The 23,519-nt window shown below is 40.4% G+C and overlaps 2 protein-coding genes across 9 annotated transcripts in view; one reads left to right on the forward strand and one right to left on the reverse strand.

Annotated features, from left to right (window-relative positions):
• The window catches only part of taf11 (TAF11 RNA polymerase II, TATA box binding protein (TBP)-associated factor), a 472,816-nt gene that overhangs the window by 227,775 nt on the left and 221,522 nt on the right, over positions 1 to 23,519 (reverse strand). The window lies entirely within an intron of this gene.
• The window catches only part of LOC114648154 (ankyrin repeat and SAM domain-containing protein 1A-like), a 236,662-nt gene that overhangs the window by 187,173 nt on the left and 25,970 nt on the right, over positions 1 to 23,519 (forward strand). For all 8 annotated transcript variants that reach the window (XM_051924634.1, XM_028797015.2, XM_051924633.1 and 5 more), the window contains 7 exons: positions 15,969 to 16,067; positions 16,216 to 16,362; positions 16,635 to 16,742; positions 16,834 to 16,995; positions 18,728 to 18,862; positions 21,004 to 21,075; positions 21,530 to 21,616. In XM_051924634.1, the coding sequence (XP_051780594.1) occupies positions 15,969 to 16,067; positions 16,216 to 16,362; positions 16,635 to 16,742; positions 16,834 to 16,995; positions 18,728 to 18,862; positions 21,004 to 21,075; positions 21,530 to 21,616 (810 nt within the window). The remainder of the gene's footprint in view (positions 1 to 15,968; positions 16,068 to 16,215; positions 16,363 to 16,634; positions 16,743 to 16,833; positions 16,996 to 18,727; positions 18,863 to 21,003; positions 21,076 to 21,529; positions 21,617 to 23,519) is intronic.

Here is a 23,519-nt window from a genome sequence, read left to right on the forward strand (position 1 = left end):
TGAAACTGTGCAGAACTTTAAAGCCTAAGGTTGCCAGTGCATTTCCTCCTACTCAATACCCTTATGGCAATATAGAAGTCAGTTCACCTGGCAGAACTCAAACAAGTACATACAGTAATCCCTCCTCCATCGCGGGGGTTGCGTTCCAGAGCCACCCGCGAAATAAGAAAATCCGCGAAGTAGAAACCATATGTTCATATGGTTATTTTTATATATTTTAAGCCCTTACAAACTCTCCCACACTATTATAAACATTTCACGCACAGTTATACAGCATAAACCCTTTGTATTCTCTTAGATATTAGGTAAGATTCGTTGAAATTATGTATGTAAACACAGTTTACATACAGTAAAACCTAAATATTATTTTAAAGATATCGAGCGTCTCCGATATCATACGTTACAGCCATTACAACAGACAGGCCACCAGCAATAAATACGTACAATGCAAGAAAAATTGTATACAGTAAAATGTGTGTACAGCGACACTAAACTATGTACATGTAATAAGTACTGTACGTAAATAATTAATTATGGTTACTCACCAACAATGACACGACAACTTGTCCGATAACGATGAGTTTAATTTTACTGCACAACAAAGAAGAGCGTTATAGCTCTTCTAAAGGAGCCTCTTCAGGCGACTGTGTAGCACCGCCGTTGTTGTTCTTCCAGCAGTCTTCAATCCAAATCCCTAAAGCAGATTTCATCCAGACTACTGCCTTATCACGTCCCCTTGCAACTCGTTTTGCGCCCTGATTAAAGGACACTGCGGCCGTAGATCTTATATGCTTTTCCTCCTTTTTAAATAAAAAGAATCGTGGACTCATTGATGCTGTAATTGTGTCCTACAGCGGTGTAGCTGTTTCCTTCCTTCAACATATCCAAAACTTTTACCTTTTCTGCAATCCTGAAGCATTAGCAGTAACGTGCATTAATGCTGAATGAGTGAGATGAGACTTCCTGGTTAATGCAGCACTCCGTTGCTGAGCCAATCAGCAGCACACAGGAACTTAACTGCGTGCTCTGATTGGGTAGCTTCTCAGCCATCCGCCAATAGTGTCCCTTGTTTGAATTCAAATGCGTCCCTTGTTTGAATTCAAATGGGCAAATCAACTGAGGAAGCACACGTACTGTAGACCGCAGACATCCGCGAAGCAGTGAAAAATCCGCGATATATATTCACATATGCTTACATTTAAAATCCGCGATGGAGTGAAGCCGCGAAAGATGAAGTGCGATATAGCGAGGGATCACTGTAGTACAATGAATATATATATATATATATATATATATATATATATATATATATATATATATATATATATATATATATATTGAATATAATATATATATTGAATATATAATTATGTAATATTTTTAGAGAGAGAGTGAAATTCTTACTTGCATGTCTCCTCAGATCAGTTGACAATACCATACACACACCAAAAAGAAAGAAAGCATGCATCATATAGAATGTATAATATATTTGTAAGTATGGGTACAATTATCTGCTGTATCTTTTGGATAGATGCAAACTCCAAATTCCCCAGCTATAATTGTCGTCAGTTGATGTAACAGCATCTCTTTGGACTTTGAGACAATATACATTACTGAATGTAGACATCCAGGGGAACAACGACAACATTTCACATGACCTGCTAGCCTAGAAGCAAATCAGGTGTGTGGGTCAGTAAGGTTTAGAATGCAGTAAGTAGGAGTGAGTTGTATAACCAGAAATCATATTATCATGGTATATTTAATTCTGACAGTTTCAGTAGATACTGGTATAATGTATTTGCGTAAACCTTTCAGACTGAAACATGTTTTAATGCATAACAAATGTTGTACTGATTAACTGTGCAGACAGGCATGCCTCTTATCTGTTGAAACACTTGTTAACGCTCTGCTGATCTAATAGATTCCATAGTACATATTCATCTCTCTTGAACCAATAAAAATGCAGCTCCTTGCTTACTCGTGCTACCACTGTGACTGCCATAAAGCAAACACAGCACATGACCCAGCTTCTTCCTGGCCTACCTTCCAATTTGCTTCGACTCACCAATCCGGTTGAACCACATAGTACTCTGGGTAGTATTTTTAAATGATAATTGTACACAGTTCATATACCAGTCCATACACAGACATTTCCTTTAAAACATTAAAACACTGACAGAAAATTGCATTTCCCTTTTTCTTTAGCATGAACAGATTTAAACGTTTTGTACTTTTACATTTAGATGTGTTCACATGTTTTCCATTATTTTTTACCATAGCAATAACCCTTTTTTTCTAAAATCAATGCTGGAAGAAGAATTTCATCTGGTGTACAAGATCAGCCAGTATATTAGAGAGTTCTAATGGTAATAATTCTCAAATTCACAGGTTTATTTCATCTGTTATTTTTATGCAGTAAACTAAAACCCTTCCCATGATTGGTTCTTGACTTGCTCTAGATGTCTCAGCTCTGTATACTAATCACCTACGGTCTGTGTGATCAATGACTGATGGAACTTGAGCTGTTCTATTAAAGTTAGTAGGCAGAGTGAGGAGTAGTTGATATGAACATTTGTGATAAACTGCAGGTATTCTGGTTTAGCTCCTACCATATAATTGCTTTCTCACACCAAACAAATCATGCATCCTGCAAGTGTTTCAGCTAAATGAAAAATACACTGTTAAGAATTGTGCTATAAAGCATGTGGTATAAAGATAGATAGATACTTTATTAATCCCCAAGGGGAAATTCACATTATATATATATATATATATACATATATACAGTGCATCCGGAAAGTATTCACAGCGCATCACTTTTTCCACATTTTGTTATGTTACAGCCTTATTCCAAAATGGATTAAATTCATTTTTTTCCTCAGAATTCTACACACAACACCCCATAATGACAACGTGAAAAAAGTTTACTTGAGATTTTTGCAAATTTATTAAAAATAATAAAATTGAGAAAGCACATGTACATAAGTATTCACAGCCTTTGCCATGAAGCTCAAAATTGAGCTCAGATGCATCCTGTTTCCACTGATCATCCTTGAGATGTTTCTGCAGCTTAATTGGAGTCCACCTGTGGTAAATTCAGTTGATTGGACATGATTTGGAAAGGCACACACCTGTCTATTTATGGTCCCACAGTTGACAGTTCATGTCAGAGCACAAACCAAGCATGAAGTCAAAGGAATTGTCTGTAGACCTCCGAGACAGGATTCTCTCGAGGCACAAATCTGGGGAAGGTTACAGAAAAATTTCTGCTGCTTTGAAGGTCCCAATGAGCACAGTGGCCTCCATCATCCATAAGTGGAAGAAGTTTGAAACCACCAGGACTCTTCTTAGAGCTGACCAGCCATCTAAACTGAGCGATCGGGGGAGAAGGGCCTTAGTCAGGGAGGTGACCAAGAACCCGATGGTCACTCTGTCAGAGCTCCAGAGGTCCTCTGTGGAGAGAGGAGAACCTTCCAGAAGGACAACCATCTCTGCAGCAATCCACCAATCAGGCCTGTATGGTAGAGTGGCCAGACGGAAGCCACTCCTTAGTAAAAGGCACATGGCAGCCCGCCTGGAGTTTGCCAAAAGGCACCTGAAGGACTCTCAGACCATGAGAAGGAAAATTCTCTGCTCTGATGAGACAAAGATTGAACTCTTTGGTGTGAATGCCTGGCATCACGTTTGGAGGAAACCAGGCACCGCTCATCACCAGGCCAATACCATCCCTACAGTGAAGCATGGTGGTGGCAGCATCATGCTGTGGGGATGTTTTTCAGCAGCAGGGACTGGGAGACTAGTCAGGATAAAGGGAAAGATGACTGCAGCAATGTACAGAGACATCCTGGATGAAAACCTGCTCCAGAGCGCTCTTGACCTCAGACTGGGGTGACGGTTTATCTTTCAGCAGGACAACAACCCTAAGCACACAGCCAAGATATCAAAGGAGTGGCTTCAGGACAACTCTGTCAATGTCCTTGAGTGGCCTAGCCAGAGCCCAGACTTGAATCTGATTGAACATCTCTGGAGAGATCTTAAAATGGCTGTGCACCGACGCTTCCCATCCAACCTGATGGAGCTTGACAGGTGCTGCAAAGAGGAATGGGTGAAACTGGCCAAGGACAGGTGTGTCAAGCTTGTGGCATCATATTCAAAAAGACTTGAGGCTGTAATTGCTGCCAAAGGTGCATCGACAAAGTATTGAGCAAAGGCTGTGACTACTTATGTACATGTGATTTCTCAGTTTTTTTATTTTTAATAAATTTGCAAAAACCTCAAGCAAACAAATAAAAACTGACAGGTGCTGTTCAGACGTTTAAGTCTGCGAAGTATCACGCGATAGATCGGCCGCAAACAAGGAAGCAATGTGAAGGTAGTCTTTCAGTGTCTTTTTTTTAACCTGTAGGGGTGCAAAGAGCCCCCCAGCTCACACCCCCTCCCTCACCTTTATTCACTTTTTTGTAAATCAAGCATCATTCCAAACCAGGCTCAAACAAGCATGACAGGACATCAGCATTAATATGTTCAGAGCCGGGTCGATGCCTCACTGTAAAACTGTAAGGTTGCAAACCCAAAAACCATCTCATGAGATGAAAGTTTGTTTCTTTCTGACAGTATAACCACTGAAGTGGAGCGTGATCTGTCACTAATGTGAAATTTCATCCCCATAAATAATAATGAAGCGCTTCCACAGCCCATTTTATTGCCAAGCATTCTTTTTCAATAGTCAAATAATTACGCTCCCTAGGAAGCAATTTCCTACTCAAAAATGTGATAGGGTGCTCTTCCCCATCAAAAACCTTGGACAGGACGGCACCTACACCAAATGCACTTGCGTCCGTCTGTAGAACAAAATCCATGGAGAAGTCGGGATTCCGCAGAATTGGATACGAAGACAAAGCACAAAAGGCACGTTCACAAATGTCTGTCCATACAACAGAGCGTTTTCTTCTGGCTCTAGTATGATCTGAAAGAGGAGCATCCCTATTTGCAAAATCATGGATGAATCTTCTGTAATAACCTGCAAGCCCCAGAAAGGCACGTACTTGTTTCTGCGTTTCTGGATGTGGATAAGCAAGCATCTCTTCTATTTTTCTGAATTGAGGTTGGAGTAAACCCCTGCCCATGGAGTAGCCCAGATAATGAGTCTCAGACATACCCAATTTACACTTCTTGGGGTTAGCTGTCAAACCAGCCTGTCTTAGCCTGGAGACGTTCTAAATGTGTTTGCCAATCATTACTGAAAATCACAACATCATCGAGATATGCTCCAGAATACTAGGAATGAGGACGCAAGATCTGGTCCATCATACGCTGGAAAGTTAGAGGCGCGCCATGAAGACCAAATGGGAGTCTAGTAAATTCATAAAGTCCGTCAGGAGTCGCAAATGCTGTTTTTTCGCAACCGTCCGCCTCAAGAGGCACCTGCCAGTAGCCTTTCGTGAGATCCAGTGTGGAGATATAGGATGCCTGACCCAGTTTTTCCAACAGTTCATCAACACGGGGCATTGGATAAGCATCAAATTTTGAGACTTTATTCAAGCGCCTGAAATCAATACAGACGCGAACCGAGCCGTCTTGCTTTGGGATTAATATGACCTGACTGCACCAGTCACTTTTACTTTCGCGAATTACACCCAATGCCAGCATCTTTTTGACTTCCTTGCGCACAATATTCCGTCGTGCTTCTGGAATGCGATACGGGCGCATCTGCACCCTAACACCGGGTTCAGTAGTTATTTTAAGTCCTGCAAGATTAGTCACGTCTGGCAAATCTGAAAAAACATCAGTGTTCCGTTCAATCAAAGATAACAACTCTGTCTTTTACGAATCGGTCAAATCGTCACCAATGGCAACATCGGTCTGAGAGACAGCAGAAGAAGTGTACCCTCCCCCCACTCCCGTGGGTCATGCCCTTCCTTCAAGAGATTAACATGTAAAATCTGGAATGGTTTGCACCAGCCCGGTATTCTAACCTTGTAGTTTACCAGCCCCATACGTTCCTCAATAATGGCAGGGCCCTGCCATTTCGCTAGGAATTTGTGCAGATCTGTTGGAATCAGTACCAGAGCACGATCTCCAGGTTTGATTTCACAGAGCTTACAGTGTCTATCATAAAGACGTTTCTGAGTTTCTTTTTTTTTTTTTTTCTTTTTTTATTTATTAATTTTCATTGTAATCATTCCATACAAACAGATCAATTTATAACCAAACAAATTTGAAGACAAATCAAACCCCACCCCTGAGAAGGAGAGCTTAGCCAAAGGAGAATTGCTTAGGGCTTTTTAATAAGGCAACAATAAACAAAAGAAAGGGAGAAATATATATATGTAAATAAGAAATGGAGAAGGGAATTAAATGCGGTAATAGTTATTTCTCTTATTCTAAAATAATATTGATTAGATCCTGCCAGGTTTTGAAAAAATTTTGTACAGATCCTCTAACTGAGAATTTGACTTTTTCCAATTTCAAATAATATAAAACATCGGTTTCCCACTGACTTATCAGAGGAGAGTTAGGATTCTTCCAATTTAACAGAATAAATCTGCGTGCCAAAAGTGTAGTGAATGCAATCACCGTTTGCTTGTCCTTCTCCACTTCAAGTCTGTCTGGAAGAACACCGAACACAGCTGTTAATGGGTTAGGAGGAATTGTGATACCAAGGCTGTCTGAGAGGCACTTCAAAATTTGGTCCAAAATGATGTTAGTTTGGTGCAGGCCCAAAACATGTGACCCAGTGAGGCAGGAGCTTGGTTGCAGCGTTCGCAGGTTGGATCTTGCCCTGGAAACATTTTGGACAGTTTTAAGCGAGACAGATGAGCTCGATATATAATTTTTAGTTGAATAATTCTATGCTTTGCGCATATGGAGCTTGAGTGAATTCTCTGCTTTGCTACCTTCCACTCCTTTTCTGATATATTGATTAAGAGATCTTCTTCCCAATGTCTTCTTGGATCTTTGAAAAGTAGGGACTCTAATAGGATTTTGTATAATGCGGAAATGGTGTTTAATTCCTCGAAACTGAGCAGTATTTTTTCCAGCATTGTGGAGGGTGCGAGGTGAGGAAAATCGGGCAGTTTCTGTGTAACAAAATTTCTAATTTGAAGATAGTGAAAGAAATGTGTAGCTGGGAGGTTGAATTTTGAACGTAATTGTTCAAAAGATGCAAATATGTTGTCTATATAAAGATCTCTGAGCATTTTAATCCCAAAACTTTTCCAGGTATTAAAAACTGGATATGTTTGCGAGGGTTGAAAGAGGTGGTTCTCTTGCAGAGGTGCCACAGATAAAAGATTTTCCATCTTAAAATGCTTTCTAAGTTGGTTCCATATTCTGAGTGAGTAAAGCACAATTGGGTTATTAGTATATTTGCGATAACTTGCATTTATTGGAGAGCAGAGCAGGGAGTATAAAGAAGTACTACAGGATTTTACTTCTATTGCGGACCAAGCCTGTGTATGTTCATATATTTGTGTCCAGGTTTTTATGGCTTGTATGTTTGCTGCCCAGTAATAAAACTGTAAATTAGGTAAAGCCATGCCACCTTCTGCCTGAGGTCTTTGTAGGGTCGCTCTTCGGATACGTGGGTGTTTTGAGTTCCAAATGAATGAGGTTATTGTTGAATCTAACTGTTTAAAAAACGATTTATTGATATATATTGGAATGTTTTGAAATAAAAAAAGAAGTTTAGGAAGGATATTTATCTTAACAACGTTAATTCTTCCGGCTAGAGTGAGATGAAGTGTTGACCATCTATGCAAGTCTTGCTTAATTTTTTCCATACAGACGGCAAAATTTTGTTGATAAAGAGCTTTATGTTTACTTGTGATATTTACCCCTATGTACTTAAACTGATCTGCTATGGTAAAAGGTAGGGTGTCCAATCTAATATTATATGCTTGTGAATTCACTGGAAAGAGTATACTTTTATTCAGATTAATTCTAAGACGAGATATCTTTTGGAATTCTGTTAGTGCTGTTAAAACTGCAGGGACAGTGTTTTCTGGGTCTGATATATATATAAAACCATATCATCTGCATATAGAGAAATTTTCTGTTCCAGTCCTTCTCTGATAATCCCCTTTTATCTGATAAGAATTTCAACAGTGAACTGCCAGTGGTTCAATGGCGATTGCAAACAGCAGTGGCGACAAGGGACATCCTTGTCTGGTACCACGTTGTAGCTTAAAGTAGTCTGAACAGATGTTATTAATACAAACTGAAGCTTCTGGATTGGTATACAGTAGTTTGATCCATGCACAAATATTCGGGCCAAACCCAAATTTCTCCAATGCAGTGAAAACGTAGTTCCATTCAATCATATCAAATGCTTTTTCTGCGTCTAATGATAGTAATATCTCTGGGGTGTTTGATTTTGCTAGTGAATATATAACATTAAACAAGCGTCGGAGATTGGAAGATAGGTGTCGGCCTTTAATAAATCCAGTTTGATCTTGTGATATTACAGAGGGCAGCACTTTCACCATCCTTCCTTCTAGCTAGAATTTTTGAGAGTATCTTAACATCATTATTCAGGAGTGAAATTGGTCTGTATGATGCACATTGTAACAAGTCCTTATTTTGTTTAGGAAAGACGGTGATTAATGCTTGACAAAATGTTTGAGGTAGTATTTGGTTGTCTCTAGCTTCTGAGTTTCTTGCTTACGTGGCTGATGCTCTATAGCACTAGAAGAAATTTTTTTCTTTCAATGAAATTACCTGATCTGCAAAGCTCGGTCCGTGAGCTGTTGTCCCAAAACCCTGTCTATTCCTCTCGTATAACATTCAAGACGCCTCGCAGACGCCTGCCAAACAACAACTTGAATGGACTCAAACCAGTGGACACCTGCTGCGATTCCCGCACCGCAAACATAACAAAAGGCAGGACAGAGTCCCAAGATGTCGGATCATCATGAGCGACTCGCCTGATCATCTGTTTTAAAGTTCAGTCAAACCATTTGTCTGTGGATGGTAAACAGTGGTACTCAGTTTCTTAATAGCAAAGCTGTCACACAATTGTTTCATCACGCGAGAAGTAAAAGGTGTGCCCTGATCAGTTAAAATTACTCTAGGGATGCCAATACGAGTAAAAATCTCACACAAAGCTTTGGCTACAGTGGAGCAATTGGCTTTTTTCAAAGCAGCCACTTCCGGATATCGCGTTGCATACTCAACCAACACAAGCATATATTGATACCCATATTTAGTCTTATGTAGAGGACCTACTATATCTAATCCCACCCATTGGAAAGGGACTTCCAAAATAGGCATAGGAGAAAGGGGAGCCCGAGGAGGTTTATAAGCAGAGACGATCTGGCAATCAGGACAAGAAGTACAGAATCGCTCATCATCTTTCCCCATATTCACCCAATAAAATCGTTTTGATAAATGTTCCCTAGTCTTATCAGTCCCCTGGTGCCCACCCAAGATGTGAGAGTGAGCTAATTGCAAAAGAATGTCTCTATGTACTTCAGATACAACTAACTGTTCAATTAATTCCCTGACTAAATGATCTGATATCACTCTAAAAAGGCAGCCGTCTTTCTCAAGAAAGTGCAGGGTTTTTAAGCCCCCAGGTGCACGCTCTTGGTAATGAAAGTCACTAGCAGAACGAACCTGTTTAAATGCATATTCTAATGAGCTTTCAGCGTGCTGCAAGCGCACAAAATCTGTCTGCTCGCCAGTGCTCAGTTCTTTTTCGGAGGCATTTGCAAGTTGAGAAGCTGATGATGGGCCAGCCAACCACTCTGGAAAATTGGGAGTGTCTCCCTCGGTCTCGCTGAAGAGATCAGGTTCAGTGTCTAGACCCGGCTCAAGATCTTCCTCAACAGCCTGCAGTTCTTCCTCTTCCCCCGCTAAGTTTGACATCAGGCTCATTGACTGCCGGCCAACATTCAGTCATGAGTCAAGGAAAAAGGGCATTCTTCCTGCCGAACAGTAAGAGCCAGGGGCAGGAGTCCGAAATGGCAGACCAAGCTTTAAAATGTCGACCCTTATATGTTAAAGGAAGAAGCAATGTCTGATAGTCCTTAACATCTCCATGTACACAATGTATGTTTACAGTTTCAGTGTTACACAGATACCTGTCGTCATGACAGTCCTGTGTGACAATACAAAGATCACTCCCTGAGTCCAACAATGCTGAGATCTCGTGGCCCCCCAACTTCACCAAGACCATTAAGCCATCCTTTTTATCTGAGGAATGAAGAACACGGGAGCAACAAACCTCGGCAAGACCAATTTCCATCGATTGAGCAGGAGAAAGCCGGCGTTCCCTCGCCAAGTGGCCGAGTTGATCACACCGGAAACATCTTTGTTCAGCTCCACTGCTGAAATATCCACAGTGACATCCACGGCCTCCTACTTCCCCAGATATGGATGCTACGTTAACAGCCGGATCCCCTGGAGGTCTTCCCGAAGAAGCCCGATTTTCAGGGTTAACAGCACGTCTATTCTCTAATCTCTGTTCAAAGCGACGAGCATTTCCTGGGCGATCTCTCGGAGGCTGCGGAACAGCATAAGGAGCAGCAAATCCACCACTTTTTCTCCAAGCATTTTTAGAACCCTTCAGATGTTTGGCCATGATCGTCAACGATTCAACATCATGACGAAGGAATTCATCTCGGAGAACTGCAGGGATCCCTGCCAGCAGTATATTCATGACAACATTTTCTACAATGTGCTCCATCTCGTTTCCCTCAAACCAGCAGTGAACTTTATGAATCAAATCTTGAATTTGCGCACGAATGCGACCGTCCATGTTCAGTTTCCAATCATGAATCGCAAAACCCTTAAAAAAAAAAAAAGCTTGTAGTTTTTCGTAAAACAAATTGCCACTTCAAGAAATCATAATCGACGAGTTTATCGTGAGGCACATTCCGTAAAGCAATTAAGGCATCCCCAGACAAAAAAGGGGTGACGATGACAGCCCAGTTTCGTTTGTCCTATCCCAGCAAAGTCACCACATGTTCAAAGCTAAAAGAAACATCTCTGGGTCATCGGAAGGACCCATCTTCGTCAGCACATCCTTGGAATTAGTAGGTAAAGCAGGAACCGGATCATCCTCCGGGTCAGGAGGAAGCGGGACATTTTGAGCTATCTGAAACAACAGCTCAGCGTTCAACCGTGCGTTCATCTGTGCAACCACTCCTGGTACCATTTGTCACGCTTGGGTCACAGAAGCACAAGAGGTTGTAGAAATAGAAACTTTATTCAAACACTGCAAACACACACATGCCTCTTTTTTGGTTTAAACGGACTCGACTCCTTGGCATTAGATGACAGTTCCGTCTCACAATTTAAAGAATGCAAACATATCTTCCTCTCCAAAGGAGTGCATGTCAGGAGCAGAGAGAGAGAGAATCAAAAACTGACATGTGCTGTTCGGACTTTTAAGTCTGCGAAGTACCGTGTGGATCGCGCAGTAGATCAGCCGTAAGGGAGCAATGTGAAGGTAGTCTTTCAGCATCTTTTTTAACCTGTAGGGGTGCGAACAGCCCCCCAGCTCACAATATATATATATAAATCATGCCATTCGTAATTTGATTCTATGGGTGGTTACCTACCAGGTAACGCTTGTGGTTGGTCTGCAAACATCCGCCACGGTGCCTTCTTCAGTTGCAAGAAGCACATCATAGAATGTTGCATAGTTTACTGTCAAATAAGGCAAAGAGTACGCAACACGTGTTTCGCCCTAATTCTGGGCTCATCAACCTCGGACGTCAGCGGTGAAGCCTCATCACGTTGCGCCACGGCGTGTGATTCATTTATTTGACAGCATGTAGATTGGGGTAATTACATTCATGACATTCGTAGTCCCTGATGAGCCCAGAATTAGGGTGAAACACGTGTCGTGTAGTCTTTGCATTATTTGACAGTAAACTATACTCTCTCTCTCTCTCATATTCATATATATATATATATATATTAACACTCGCACATACATTGAGATGGTATTTGGTAGATTAAGACAGAATAATATAGAAAGATTTCGACCAGCTTTGGTGAGTGGGCATCATTAAGTTGTTGAAAGGCTTAATATTGTCTAACAAGATTTTTTTCATTGGCTCTAGTTAGAATCTTAAGCCATAGGTGACCCTTGGTAGAACAGACGGGCACCACGGATGCAATTACTTTACTTATGTACACCCTGATGTCAAAACTGTTTCTTAGTGGTCTTGTTCTGCAGATGGTGTAAATGTTGAGCAATGATTTTGGTTTGATCTCTCCTTTTAAAAACAAAGTGTGCTACAAGAAAAACAGAGCAAAGATCAATGTACATGAAAAAACGTTGATCTTAGAGCATAATAGCCAATTAATTTGGAAAGGAGAGGCAAAAATTACTGACATCGCCATTTCTGTCTGCGAGACCTGGTTCTTTGCAGACTTATAATTGCTAGGTGCAGAGAGACTGAATTTAATTTAAGTTTCTTTCTCAAGGGCTCCTCTAAAGAGGCAGTGTCCTAGTGATCCGTTTATACCATACTTCACTCAGGTCTGTGGGGTAAAGCTATGCTTTGACAAGGTTACTGAATCCAAGTTTCTGGGGTGTTGGATTTTATTTTTCTTATTTTTGTCTAAAAGTGCTTGGACCTACTTGGAACCTATTATAACTTTTCTGGTAATTACCTATTTATTACTTTAAATTTCACATCAAAAAAGATTGCAGGTACAGGGTGAGCATGAAACTTTCCAGCTCATGTTTATCCAGCTACCACACTGCATTGCTAATATCATAACAGAGACAATCCAATTTGCCCAATCAATATATAGCCCTAGTGGCATCCTTCCTGTCCTAATTCACTCTTTTGCTCTACTTCATGTTTTTCTTACCCTTGTGTTTGTCCCTTTTTTGTGAGAGGGAACAGCTGTGTATACAAATATTGTGAGGAATAAACCATTTTCGAGACAGTTCTATGTATTTGTTCTTTGTAACAATGAAGATATCTAAAAACTAAAGGCTGAAATATGATTTAGATTTTAGTCGGTTGTTTTATCAGTAACATTTGCGCTACAGGAATGCCTGTCGAGTGTTTTTTTTTATGGTGCCCCCTGGTCTTTTCTTCCATGTAACTATTTAATTTTTTCTTGTCAGAGCAAGGGGTAATGCTGTAGTGTCAGCAGTTGTTATTGTCCCCATCTATGAGTGACATAAAAATCTGTCTGCAACACTTCAGGGAAGCTTATAGCTCAAATAAGACACTACCAAGCATGACACTATGTACAGGGTGCACAATTAGTCAGGTACCCTGGCATCTTTCATATGTGCTTAAACTGGAGGAGTTTGTTCCTGTGGAGCGGGTTCTGGTTGACGGAACTTAACAGCTGCAGAGCGCTCTTTGCATTCTAATGAGAGTGAGCTGGGCTGCCAGCCTGTGAAGTGTGAGCTTTCTCTTGTCCAAAGGATGAGCTTCCATTTTTAGCATCGTGCACAACACCACCATGAATATAACTTTTCTGATGCAATGGCTACATTGCTTCCCAGTGAAGGATTCTTATTCACATTCTTCGAATAATACTATAGACTGTAATCCACAAGACCATGTGCCCGCTATTAGTTTGTACTCCTCATAGAGTGGAAAGGTTTTGGTGTAAGAAAAAAGGGCGGGTACATAAAAAAAACATAAGCACCAATGAAGAGGTCCAAACTTGTGCACTGGCTACTCTTCATCTAAAATATATATATAATTTATTTTTTCCCCCCAAACTGATTGTTCTACCACAAGGTTGTGGAAGACAAGAGCCTATCCTTGCAGTATCAGGTGCAAGGCTTAAACTGGCTTTAAAGAGGATACCAGTCTATTACAGTCATTCACACTAGGCCAGGTTAGAACCACAAATTAAACCACCCTGCACATCACTGAGTCATGAAAGGAGCTCCAGAGTACCCAAAAGAGCAGATATTTGAAGAATGTTGAACTGTACGTAGACTGTGCTCAGGCTACAAATGTGAGAAGATTAACCCTAACCTAATCTAGGGTAACATAACCCTAAGTATTTTGCCATAATGTTGCCAGATTTTGTATTATGGTTTTTGGAACATAGCAGTCTGTCGAGAGGGATTTTGTCATCCATTTCTGTTAATAACTTGGTGTGGCCTTCTGACTAAGGTGTTGGGCTGTAAAAAACACAGTTGTGTGGTAACTGTCAAATTTAAAGTGTTCATAAATTTTCAAGTAATCTATAGCAATGAAAACAAATGCAAGGTAAGCTAAAGAAAAATAGGCACAATTAATACAGCTTAGATTAGAAATCCAGTTCTTCATTTCCCCGTTCACACATAGGCCACTTTATTAGGTACACCTGCTCATTGACACAAATATCCTGATCTTCCTCCTGAATCATGTACTGTACCTTCAACTCACTATTTGAAGCTTGTACTGTAGATATATGGTCAAAAGTTTTAGCTGCTGCTCGAGTGATACTAGTAAGGGCAAGATGTGCGAACTAAGTGCCTTTGACTATGTTATGGTGGTTGGTGCCAAATGTGGTGGTTCCAGCATCACAAAAATCAGGCCCTTTTGGGATCTTCACCCTCTGCTGTATCTACAGTTTACAAAGAGTGGTGAAATAAACATAAAAATCAGCCAGAGAACAACAGTTTTTGGAGGTGATAATGCCATGTTTATGAGAAAGGACAGAGGAGAAAGGCCAAACACATTCAGGGTAACAGAAAGGACACAGATACTCCTATGGCAGCTCTTTACAACAGTGGCGTGAAAGAGCACAACAGTGAACAAAATGGTTAGGATAATGTGTCATGTCATAAAGCATGCATCACCGTAAGTTAGCTCTGTCACCATCACAGTGAGTAAAGTGTATTCCAGTAGTCTGCACATTTCCCAGATCTCAAACCAACAGACCACGTTGAGGTTCACAACATAAAAAACATGTAGTAAATATGAGAATCCATTGAGTCAGCATGGAACAAAACCTCTGCTGAGTCCTTACTCCTAAGACTTGGGAATGTTCTGGGACACAATGGAACACTTTCCTACTAATGGCCTCCTTGAACATTTCCTGTTAACCCTCTTGCCTTCTACCGTTTTCCGGTGCCTCCATTCCTTTTCTGTGTAGTACCTATTTTACCCACACCATTACCTAGTTTTCAAATTAATTCTTCAAAGTTCTTATCTTTTTTTTTGCTTCTGCCCATTTCATTGAATTGCATTACTTTCCTGACCTCTTTTTTTTGTTATTGCATCAACCTTTGCCAGTTTATCTTTTAATATTTTAGTGTAGACCACACATTAACTTTTTTTCCTTGCATTATTGACCGGCATTCACTTTGAAAGGGTTATTGAGTATTTTGAGCTATGAGGCAGCACATTATAGTCGTATTTTCATTTCATCTTTATCCGTTTTTGTTCTTTGGTTTGTTTGAGGACCTATCATTTTGCACTCATGCTGCCAACATTTAGTTTAATTTTCAGAATTGGATCATCTTCTCTTGTGCTTCTATTGATCTTTTATTATTTGTGCCCCTTCGTTAAGCAGAGAGGATTGTTTAGCAAGGGGACTTGTTGTCAGCGTTCCTTTTCCCAACTCATGATGTCTGCTAAAGTTTTCCCCCCCAAAATAACAATTCTAGTATCACCTTCTTTTTTCTTTGTAGAAAAATATGTCCGAAGGCAAACTTACAAAAGGAATTAGAACTTGAATTTTCTAAATTTGACAGCTGGCCTCTAGTACGATCGACATTTAAGATATGATACAGGAGTACATGTAATGCTTCCTTCTTGTTACAACCAAGTTTATGAAATTGCATGAAATGATCCTGATTCCTTCTTTTTTAAAGACTCTATTGTAATCTGGACTGCTTAAGCAATATTTACTTTTTTTAAAATGTCTGGAATGATTTTCTGATCACAAAATCATTTTAAAGGAGTGAACTCTTGAAAATGGTTTTGTTTAATGAGAGCTTCTTTTGCCAGCTTGGTCCCCAACTTGTTCTGTCATTACTGTTTTAGGGAAGCAATGTAATGGAAGATCAGGACCTACGAGAAATTGGCATTGTGGATCCTCACCACAGGAGGAAGATTTTGCAAGCAGCGCGCTCTCTGCCCAAGGTATCTTATCTGAGTTGCTATAAGGAAGCTTGGGTCCGCATATTATTCAGTGATTTCCAATAATCAAATTAAATAATTTTTTTTTTAAAAAATGCAGTGATGTGAACTACCAGTTAGCATCCTGACGTCTCTCTCTATTGGGTCTCAGGTTAAAGCCCTAGGATGCGAGGCGAACCCTTCTCTTGCTACGTGGCTGGATTCACTGGGCTTACAGGAATACCTTCACAATTTTCTGGCCAGTGGTTACCACTCCATTGACAGTGTCAAGAACTTATGGGAGCTGGAGATTGTCAACGTAAGAATCATGGAATCATCTATGCTAAGGTGTAAAATTTTTGGTGCCACATAATAATGGATGTGGCAAGATGTTCCTTAAAAACCTTATCTGAGTTATTGGATGCACTTTATTCCCATCAGTCCATGGCAAGTGAGAAAGAGAACAAATTAGAGCAGAGCTGGCAGCTCTGGTTACGTTGATAAATATGTTTGTCGCCTACAGAGTGGTTAACAACACTTCTTTTGTAGTCCCTGCTTACCTTCCTTTCCTATTCTGAATGGTCATTTCAGGTTTTAAACATCACTCTCCTGGGTCACCGCAAGCGGATCATTGCATCCCTGGCAGAGCGGTCTTACGAGGAGCCACCTGTCAAACCACCGCGGCTCTCCCAGATCCGGGTTAGTATTGTAAACATCAGGAATTTGATGCAACCCTAATTACAAAAGAAATATATGAAAGACATGTAAATTGTACCTTTCTTTATCTTAGTGCCAGGACCTTATCTCACAGACCTCATCTCCTCTCAGCCATGAGTCCTACACTGCTCGCTCCATGGACCTGCTGCTTCCCCAAGGAGAATCTGTGAAGAGAATAGCTGAGCATCACCAAAATACAGTGCATCGCTCTCAGAGCGAATACCACAGAGTGCAGGTAGGAGCAGTAAAGTTTGGATTATTGCTCGTCACTGTATTTTGATTCCTCATCAGCGCTTATTGCAGTGCTTGTATGAACCTGCCAGGAACTACTGGCAAACAAATATGCAGCTCTATGAATGTGGTTTACCAAAATGCTGTCCCTCTGACCCTCACCTGAGACTCTTTGGGGTCCCGACTGAAGGTGTAAAGAGAATGCATTGTAGAAAAAAACAACATTCTCATCTTTAGTCTGTGGCACTTCTTGACTTGTGGGTAACTTTGTCTGTATGGCATAATCTTGTGCTGTTCTTTTGACTAGAACTTTATTTTTAGTTTGATTTGTTCAAGCATTTCAGAGATCAGATTGTATTAATATTGTGTTGGTTTCTATTAAAGGTGCTATATAAAATATGTTACTCACTCCCATTTGTAGTGATGGCTGAAAAAAAACAAAAAAAAACTTTTCTGTTAATTCCTGATACAATGGGCTTCAGTGATGACCCACCTTGAACAACAGCACACAATATCAAAACACTTTGAGGTAGTATGTGCTTTCTGCCCGCTAGTAGTATACTTTAAACAAAACCAAGCCACGAAAAGTGTGTTGAGGTTGTGCTAACTGGGCCAGGGTGCTTGTACACACCTGAATGATCTTAAACACTCTGGAGTAGCCGACTCCACGCAGAGCACCATTCAAAAGTGAGCTCCAAAGAGCTTTGCTATGTAGGTAGCACTTGCCGTGAAAGCCACTGTATAAAACACGACGCTTATTAAAAGATTATGTGAAATAACAAAGTGCTCTAACCACTTCAAGGTATTGATCTCATTGAGACGTTAGAACGGCACCTTGTAGGTTTTGATTTCTTTATAGTTGGACTATTAGGTGCCTTTTAAAGTTGTATGTTATTTTAAAAGCAGTGAATCTGAAAAGCTGTATTTACAATTAAGTGATCAAAAACACTTTTTGGGCTAGTGGTGCCTGTATGTCATCTTGATTTTTCTTACACTGTAATATTGCTTGTTCCTTTAACAGAAATTGCACTGATTTAAAATAAAGATTAATTAGATTGCTTTTACGTTATTATTTTTGTGGTTTTTTTTTTCTTTCTAAAACTCCTTTGACATTGTACTTTTTGCTAGTATTAATGGAAACTATTTTAATGTATACAGTACCTGCTAATGAGAAAAGCTGTGTATGTAATAGTTCATCTTGAGCTGAAAAATATTGTTAATTGTTGGTCACTATACATGCCAGTAACAAACATTAAACTCTGCTTGATACATCATGTCACTTAAGTGGCAGTTGTTTCTTTCTAACTGTCACTTGGAGCAGTAGAGTGAAGTACAATGTTTGCCATTATGGATGCAATGACAAGTCAAGCAAGATGAGACCTTTTTTTTTTTCTTTGGCTAACTGAACAGATTTTTGCCTGACGGTTCACTGCAACTGTCACTTTAGAGTCATTTTTAAGAACTGTGATATCTAACTTTAGTTCCACCTACGGCAAAGAAGAGCATGACCAGAGAAATGCCATGCTGGAAGGCTTTGACTGTGTATGCCGTATCTGGTTTTCTTCATATAGATGGCGGTCTCATTTGTGTTGACCGTCTACCCAGTTTCCAGACCTTTATTTTTGATGCCTTCCAATCTGTGTGCTTGTCACTCTTTACCTATTTTTAAGTATTTGTATATTTTTTTTTAACCATTCACATTTTGTTTTTTTCTTTATGTTGCTTGCATCTTTTAGGACAAACATAATGAACGTCCAGAGCCAAAGCTGACCCTACGACCGCCAAGCTTAGCAGCACCCTACGCACCAGTGCAGAACTGGCAGCACCAGCCGGAGAAGCTGATATTTGAGTCGTGTAGCTATGAGGCAAATGTAAGGGAATGGGGCTCTTTGCAGGAGGGCCCGGGTGCAAGGTTGGGTCAAAAATGAATGAAATCCTATTAAGAAATACAGTCTAACAAAACAGAAGGGTTTTCTTTGTTGTTTCTATTGCTCTTATGAGAAAGGTGTGTGACCCCAGAAGGTCATGAGTTCTGCCGTGACCTCTGCAATCTCTGGGGCATGTCTGTATATTGATTCAGATGGAGGAGGAGGTTCCTGTCTTCTCTCCACACTCTCTCTCTCATGCCCTTGAGGCGCGCATCTCGACCTTCCCATATTACAAATGCACATCTGCTTTCCGTTGTCGGCTCTCAATTGCCGGATTATTCTCTCTCTGGTGTTTAATTAGTCAGATTAGTTTTCCAGGCTCCAGTGCTTTGCTGTGCCTGCTGGCTTTGTCTGTGATTCTTTTCTAACACATTATGTGGGGAGATTCCAGGTTTTTGAAAGGGTCATGGAAAAAAGCCAGAAAGAACTGGTACAAATTGAATGGGTTTAGTAGTATTGGTTACAAAACATCAAGGAATTAATATTATGTCATTTCCCTTAAAGGCTTGCAGTTTGGGAAGTTTTAATTATCTTTAATTTCTCTAGCTGTTCCCAAAATTGAGAGAAGCAACTAATTTAATGTGCTAAGATGTCCAGAAAATATTATAATCTATTGTGCAGTTTGCCAAAAATTGTCTATTAAAGTAAGCCCGTGCATTAAATCCTTGCAAAATTCATTAGGTAATGAAACCTAACCTTTTAGGTTAATTGAACTTCGGAAACATTTTTATTATTTTACATTTCATTCCAAATTATTAGAAACTAGTTTACAATAGTTAGCACATGTAGACAGGAATTTCTCTGTGTGTACGGTGTAATATTTAGGGTGTTTCAAAACGTCTGCATACATCTTAATCCGAAAGTGGTTCACCTGCTCTAAGCGCCGCACTTGGAGCACACAGTAAGTAAGAAGTGGTACCGCGTCCCCAACTAGTGTGTGCCAGTCCTAGAGTGAGCCCACATGCCGACGTAACAAGCTTGGTAATGAAGTTCATTGTTTGTTTTTTAAAATTCGTAATAGGTTTGATATAATTACTAAAGGTTTTTTCTTTTTTTTAACACAATAGCTGAATTCCTTAGATACCCCATTTGTCCTCGCATGTATCAGAGACATATATCCATCCATCCATCCATTTTCCAACCCGCTGAATCCGAACACAGGGTCACGGGGGTCTGCTGGAGCCAATCCCAGCCAACACAGGGCACAAGGCAGGAACCAATCCCGGGCAGGGTGCCAACCCACCGCAGGACACACACAAATACACCCACACACCAAGCACACACTAGGGCCAATTTAGAATTGCCAATCCACCTAACCTGCATGTCTTTGGACTGTGGGAGGAAACCGGAGCGCCCGGAGGAAACCCACGCAGACACGGGGAGAACATGCAAACTCCACGCAGGGAGGACCCGGGAATCGAACCCAGGTCCCCAGGTCTCCCAACTGCGAGGCAGCAGCGCTACCCACTGCGCCACCGTGCCACCCTCAGAGACATATATTTTAAGTTAATTACCTACTTTAAAGTTGCCAGGTATAAATGTGTGCCTCACCATTATCAATGGTCTCTAAATGAGAATCTCACCCATTAATTCAAACAAGTTTATTTGCATCCTGATGTTATAACTCAACTTCTATAAAAGCTTCAGTTAAATATTCAGTAATAATTATTGTTGGTGGACGTGTGAACAAAGCAGGATTAGTTATATTATTTGAAAGTAGGCGCTGTGTGCCTGAATTAAAGCGTGCATCACAAACACCATACAAGACATATTTCTGTTAGCACTCCTCTGTGTCCATACAATTCGACGGTGTGTTTGGAGTGGAATGACCTCTGTGGCTCTTGTCTGGCTTCACCTTCCCTAATTGAGTCCGTTATCAGTGCACATGTCTGCAGAAAATGGAACCTTATCTCAAGAGACAATGGATCTGACAAGAATGGGCTAAGGGGTCTCGGTGCAAAGTGTCTGTATAAGACCGCAGTTAAACTTTATACTTTATTTGGCCTTTTGTTAAGATGACAACACATCACTCCCTTTTGCATTCTTGTAACGTTTTTCCTTTATTTATTCCTGCCTTCCCCCAGTACTTAGGATCAATGCTCATTAAGGAACTTCGAGGCACAGAATCGACACAGGATGCCTGTGCAAAAATGCGGGTATGTGCTTGTCTTACTCATCATATGCTGGCTCCATGAATGTAGCACTTGTTTAAGAAATCATTTTCAGTTGTGGTGCTTTTGTGAGTTGAGGATAGTTTCACTATAAACTACGTTTACATTTTTATCAAGCAGCCTTTTCATCCTGTATGTTTTTTTTTTTATCTGCTTTCTGTATGTCTGCAGTATGTTCACTTACAGAAGAATCCTGTGCTATACAGAGCAGTTAGGTAGACACGAACTTCTAGGAGCACAGCAGTTATTATAAGAGAGACTTGCCAGTAACTAGCATGAACTAAGGCAGGCAATGTGAACCAAAACAAAAAAATAGAGCTTATTGGCATAGCATCATGTTAAGTTTCTTGCAGCAACTAGGAGCTGTGACATTGCTGAACCTCAGAGATGCTTTTCTGTTCAAACATTAATTTGAATTTTGCTCCTTTTTTGGTCCTAGAGGTCCACTGAACAGATGAGGAAGGTCCCCAGTATTGTCCTGTCCATCACCTACAAAGGAGTGAAGTTCATTGATGCAATAAATAAGGTAAAGCCATGCTTTAATGTTTTTCCAACCAGCATAGAATTTTTTTATGCGGTTACTTACTTTGCTTTTTTGTACAGTTTTGTCCTATTCCTTTCAAAACCATTTCTCGGTAATGCTGCTGAAATGTTTAGTACTGTTGACTTTAAATGAGACTCCCTTTACAGTTTAATCCCACTTTAAATTAAGTCAGGTACATAAGAGATTTGACAAATGAGGGGAGACCGTTCAGTTGATCAAGCTCATTTGTGTAGCTAATAGCTAAGAGATATTAATATCTCATCCAGACACTTCTTAAAGCAGAGGCTCCTGTCCTTTTATGGCTCCTGACCCCATTTTGAAATCTGAACTGTATCATGGCCTCAGTTGTTTGAACTATTGACATTCCCTCCTTATTCAATACATTGTTTAATGATGAGCTACTGTATGTATGTATGTATGTATGTATGTATGTATGTATGTATGTATGTATGTATGTATGTATGCGAACATTTTAGCATACTGTTTTACTGAGGTCTACATCAAAGTATAATATGTTGGGACAGGCGACCATGTGAACTCACCGAGTCTAATGAGGTTGTTGTGTCTGCATGTCATGCTGCAGCTTGTCAAAGTCAGGAGGTATAGTCGAGAGCACATCTCATCTCATCAGTCACTTCTACCCTGGACCTGTACTTTGATTTCAGGCAAACCAGAGCACGAAATCCAGCTTCACACAAATAAGTGCTTGTAAAAGGAATCTGAGGTTTTAAGTCGCCTCACCTGATTACTTCTGGGTAATCACCTCTGGTTCCAGAACAAAACTCCTCCTCTGAGACTCAAGCATGCAGTACTTTGTAGGGTTTGATCACATGACAGTTCATTCAGCTTTTTGATAACCGCCTCTGGCAGGTCCTCAGAACTTGGATTGCAGTGGAATTGGTCAAGTACCCAGTCAAATTTTGACAGATCCTGAACTTCAGAGTAAGTTGTGATCAGTCATTGTTTAAGTGGGGCACTGATCAGCCAGACTGTTGTCTGTCAAAAACTTTCACAGATGTGAAAATAAGGCATAATTTCCTTTTGAACGATTCTGTCTCCAGAATACTCCGGAAAGTTCATTAAGTTCTCCAAATGTGTCACTTACATAGCCAAGGAGGGACATTTTTTCTAGTTACAAAAAAACTGAACAAATTATTTTTTTCCACATCCATAAAAAATACCAATAGTTCGTGTCTGAGTTAAAAAAAAAATCTTGGCAACAGTCTACCCCTTTGACAACCACCGTAATTTTGGGAGAAAGAGCAAATTGCCATGCTCAGAGCTCATATCACTGCATGCACACTGTGGATGTGGCTTGATGTAGTTCACAATTGCACTTACCTGGTATAATACGTACGTGAGGGCTTCACCGAGTTCCTTTGCTACCAGTTACTCATGGTGGATCGTGCAATGTGTCCACATTACACAGGGGGCAACAGTCATGATTAATATGCGGAAGCCAGCCCGCCACTCAGAAACTGACAGCGCTCTGTCTGTGCAGAATCCCACTATCTTATCCCATGGAATTCCTTTCTCCACCATGGACTTTCGTAAGACAGCAAACATGTCCTGTGCTATCTTGGGCTGAGACAGTTGAGAACAGTACAAAATATCCTCACAAAATTATTCATTGTGTATATAACAAACAAAAGTCAAAACATGAGCGGTTTTAGCCACTGTGCTAGCATCCATTTTTAAAGCATATGCTGGGAAATTTTCAAGCCACTCCATTAGAGTGGTGTCTTGATTCTTTGCTATCGCCTCTATTCTTCATTTTGCTATGCTATTAGACAGGGGTACTGTGTATTCTTTAGTTTTTGTGCTTCATTCTCACCATATACCATTTTCTCCTTATTAGCTATTACTCGTAAGATTGAAGTCTCGG

Source organism: Erpetoichthys calabaricus, chromosome 3 (genome assembly GCF_900747795.2).
Source record: "Erpetoichthys calabaricus chromosome 3, fErpCal1.3, whole genome shotgun sequence".
NCBI lineage: Eukaryota > Metazoa > Chordata > Cladistia > Polypteriformes > Polypteridae > Erpetoichthys > Erpetoichthys calabaricus.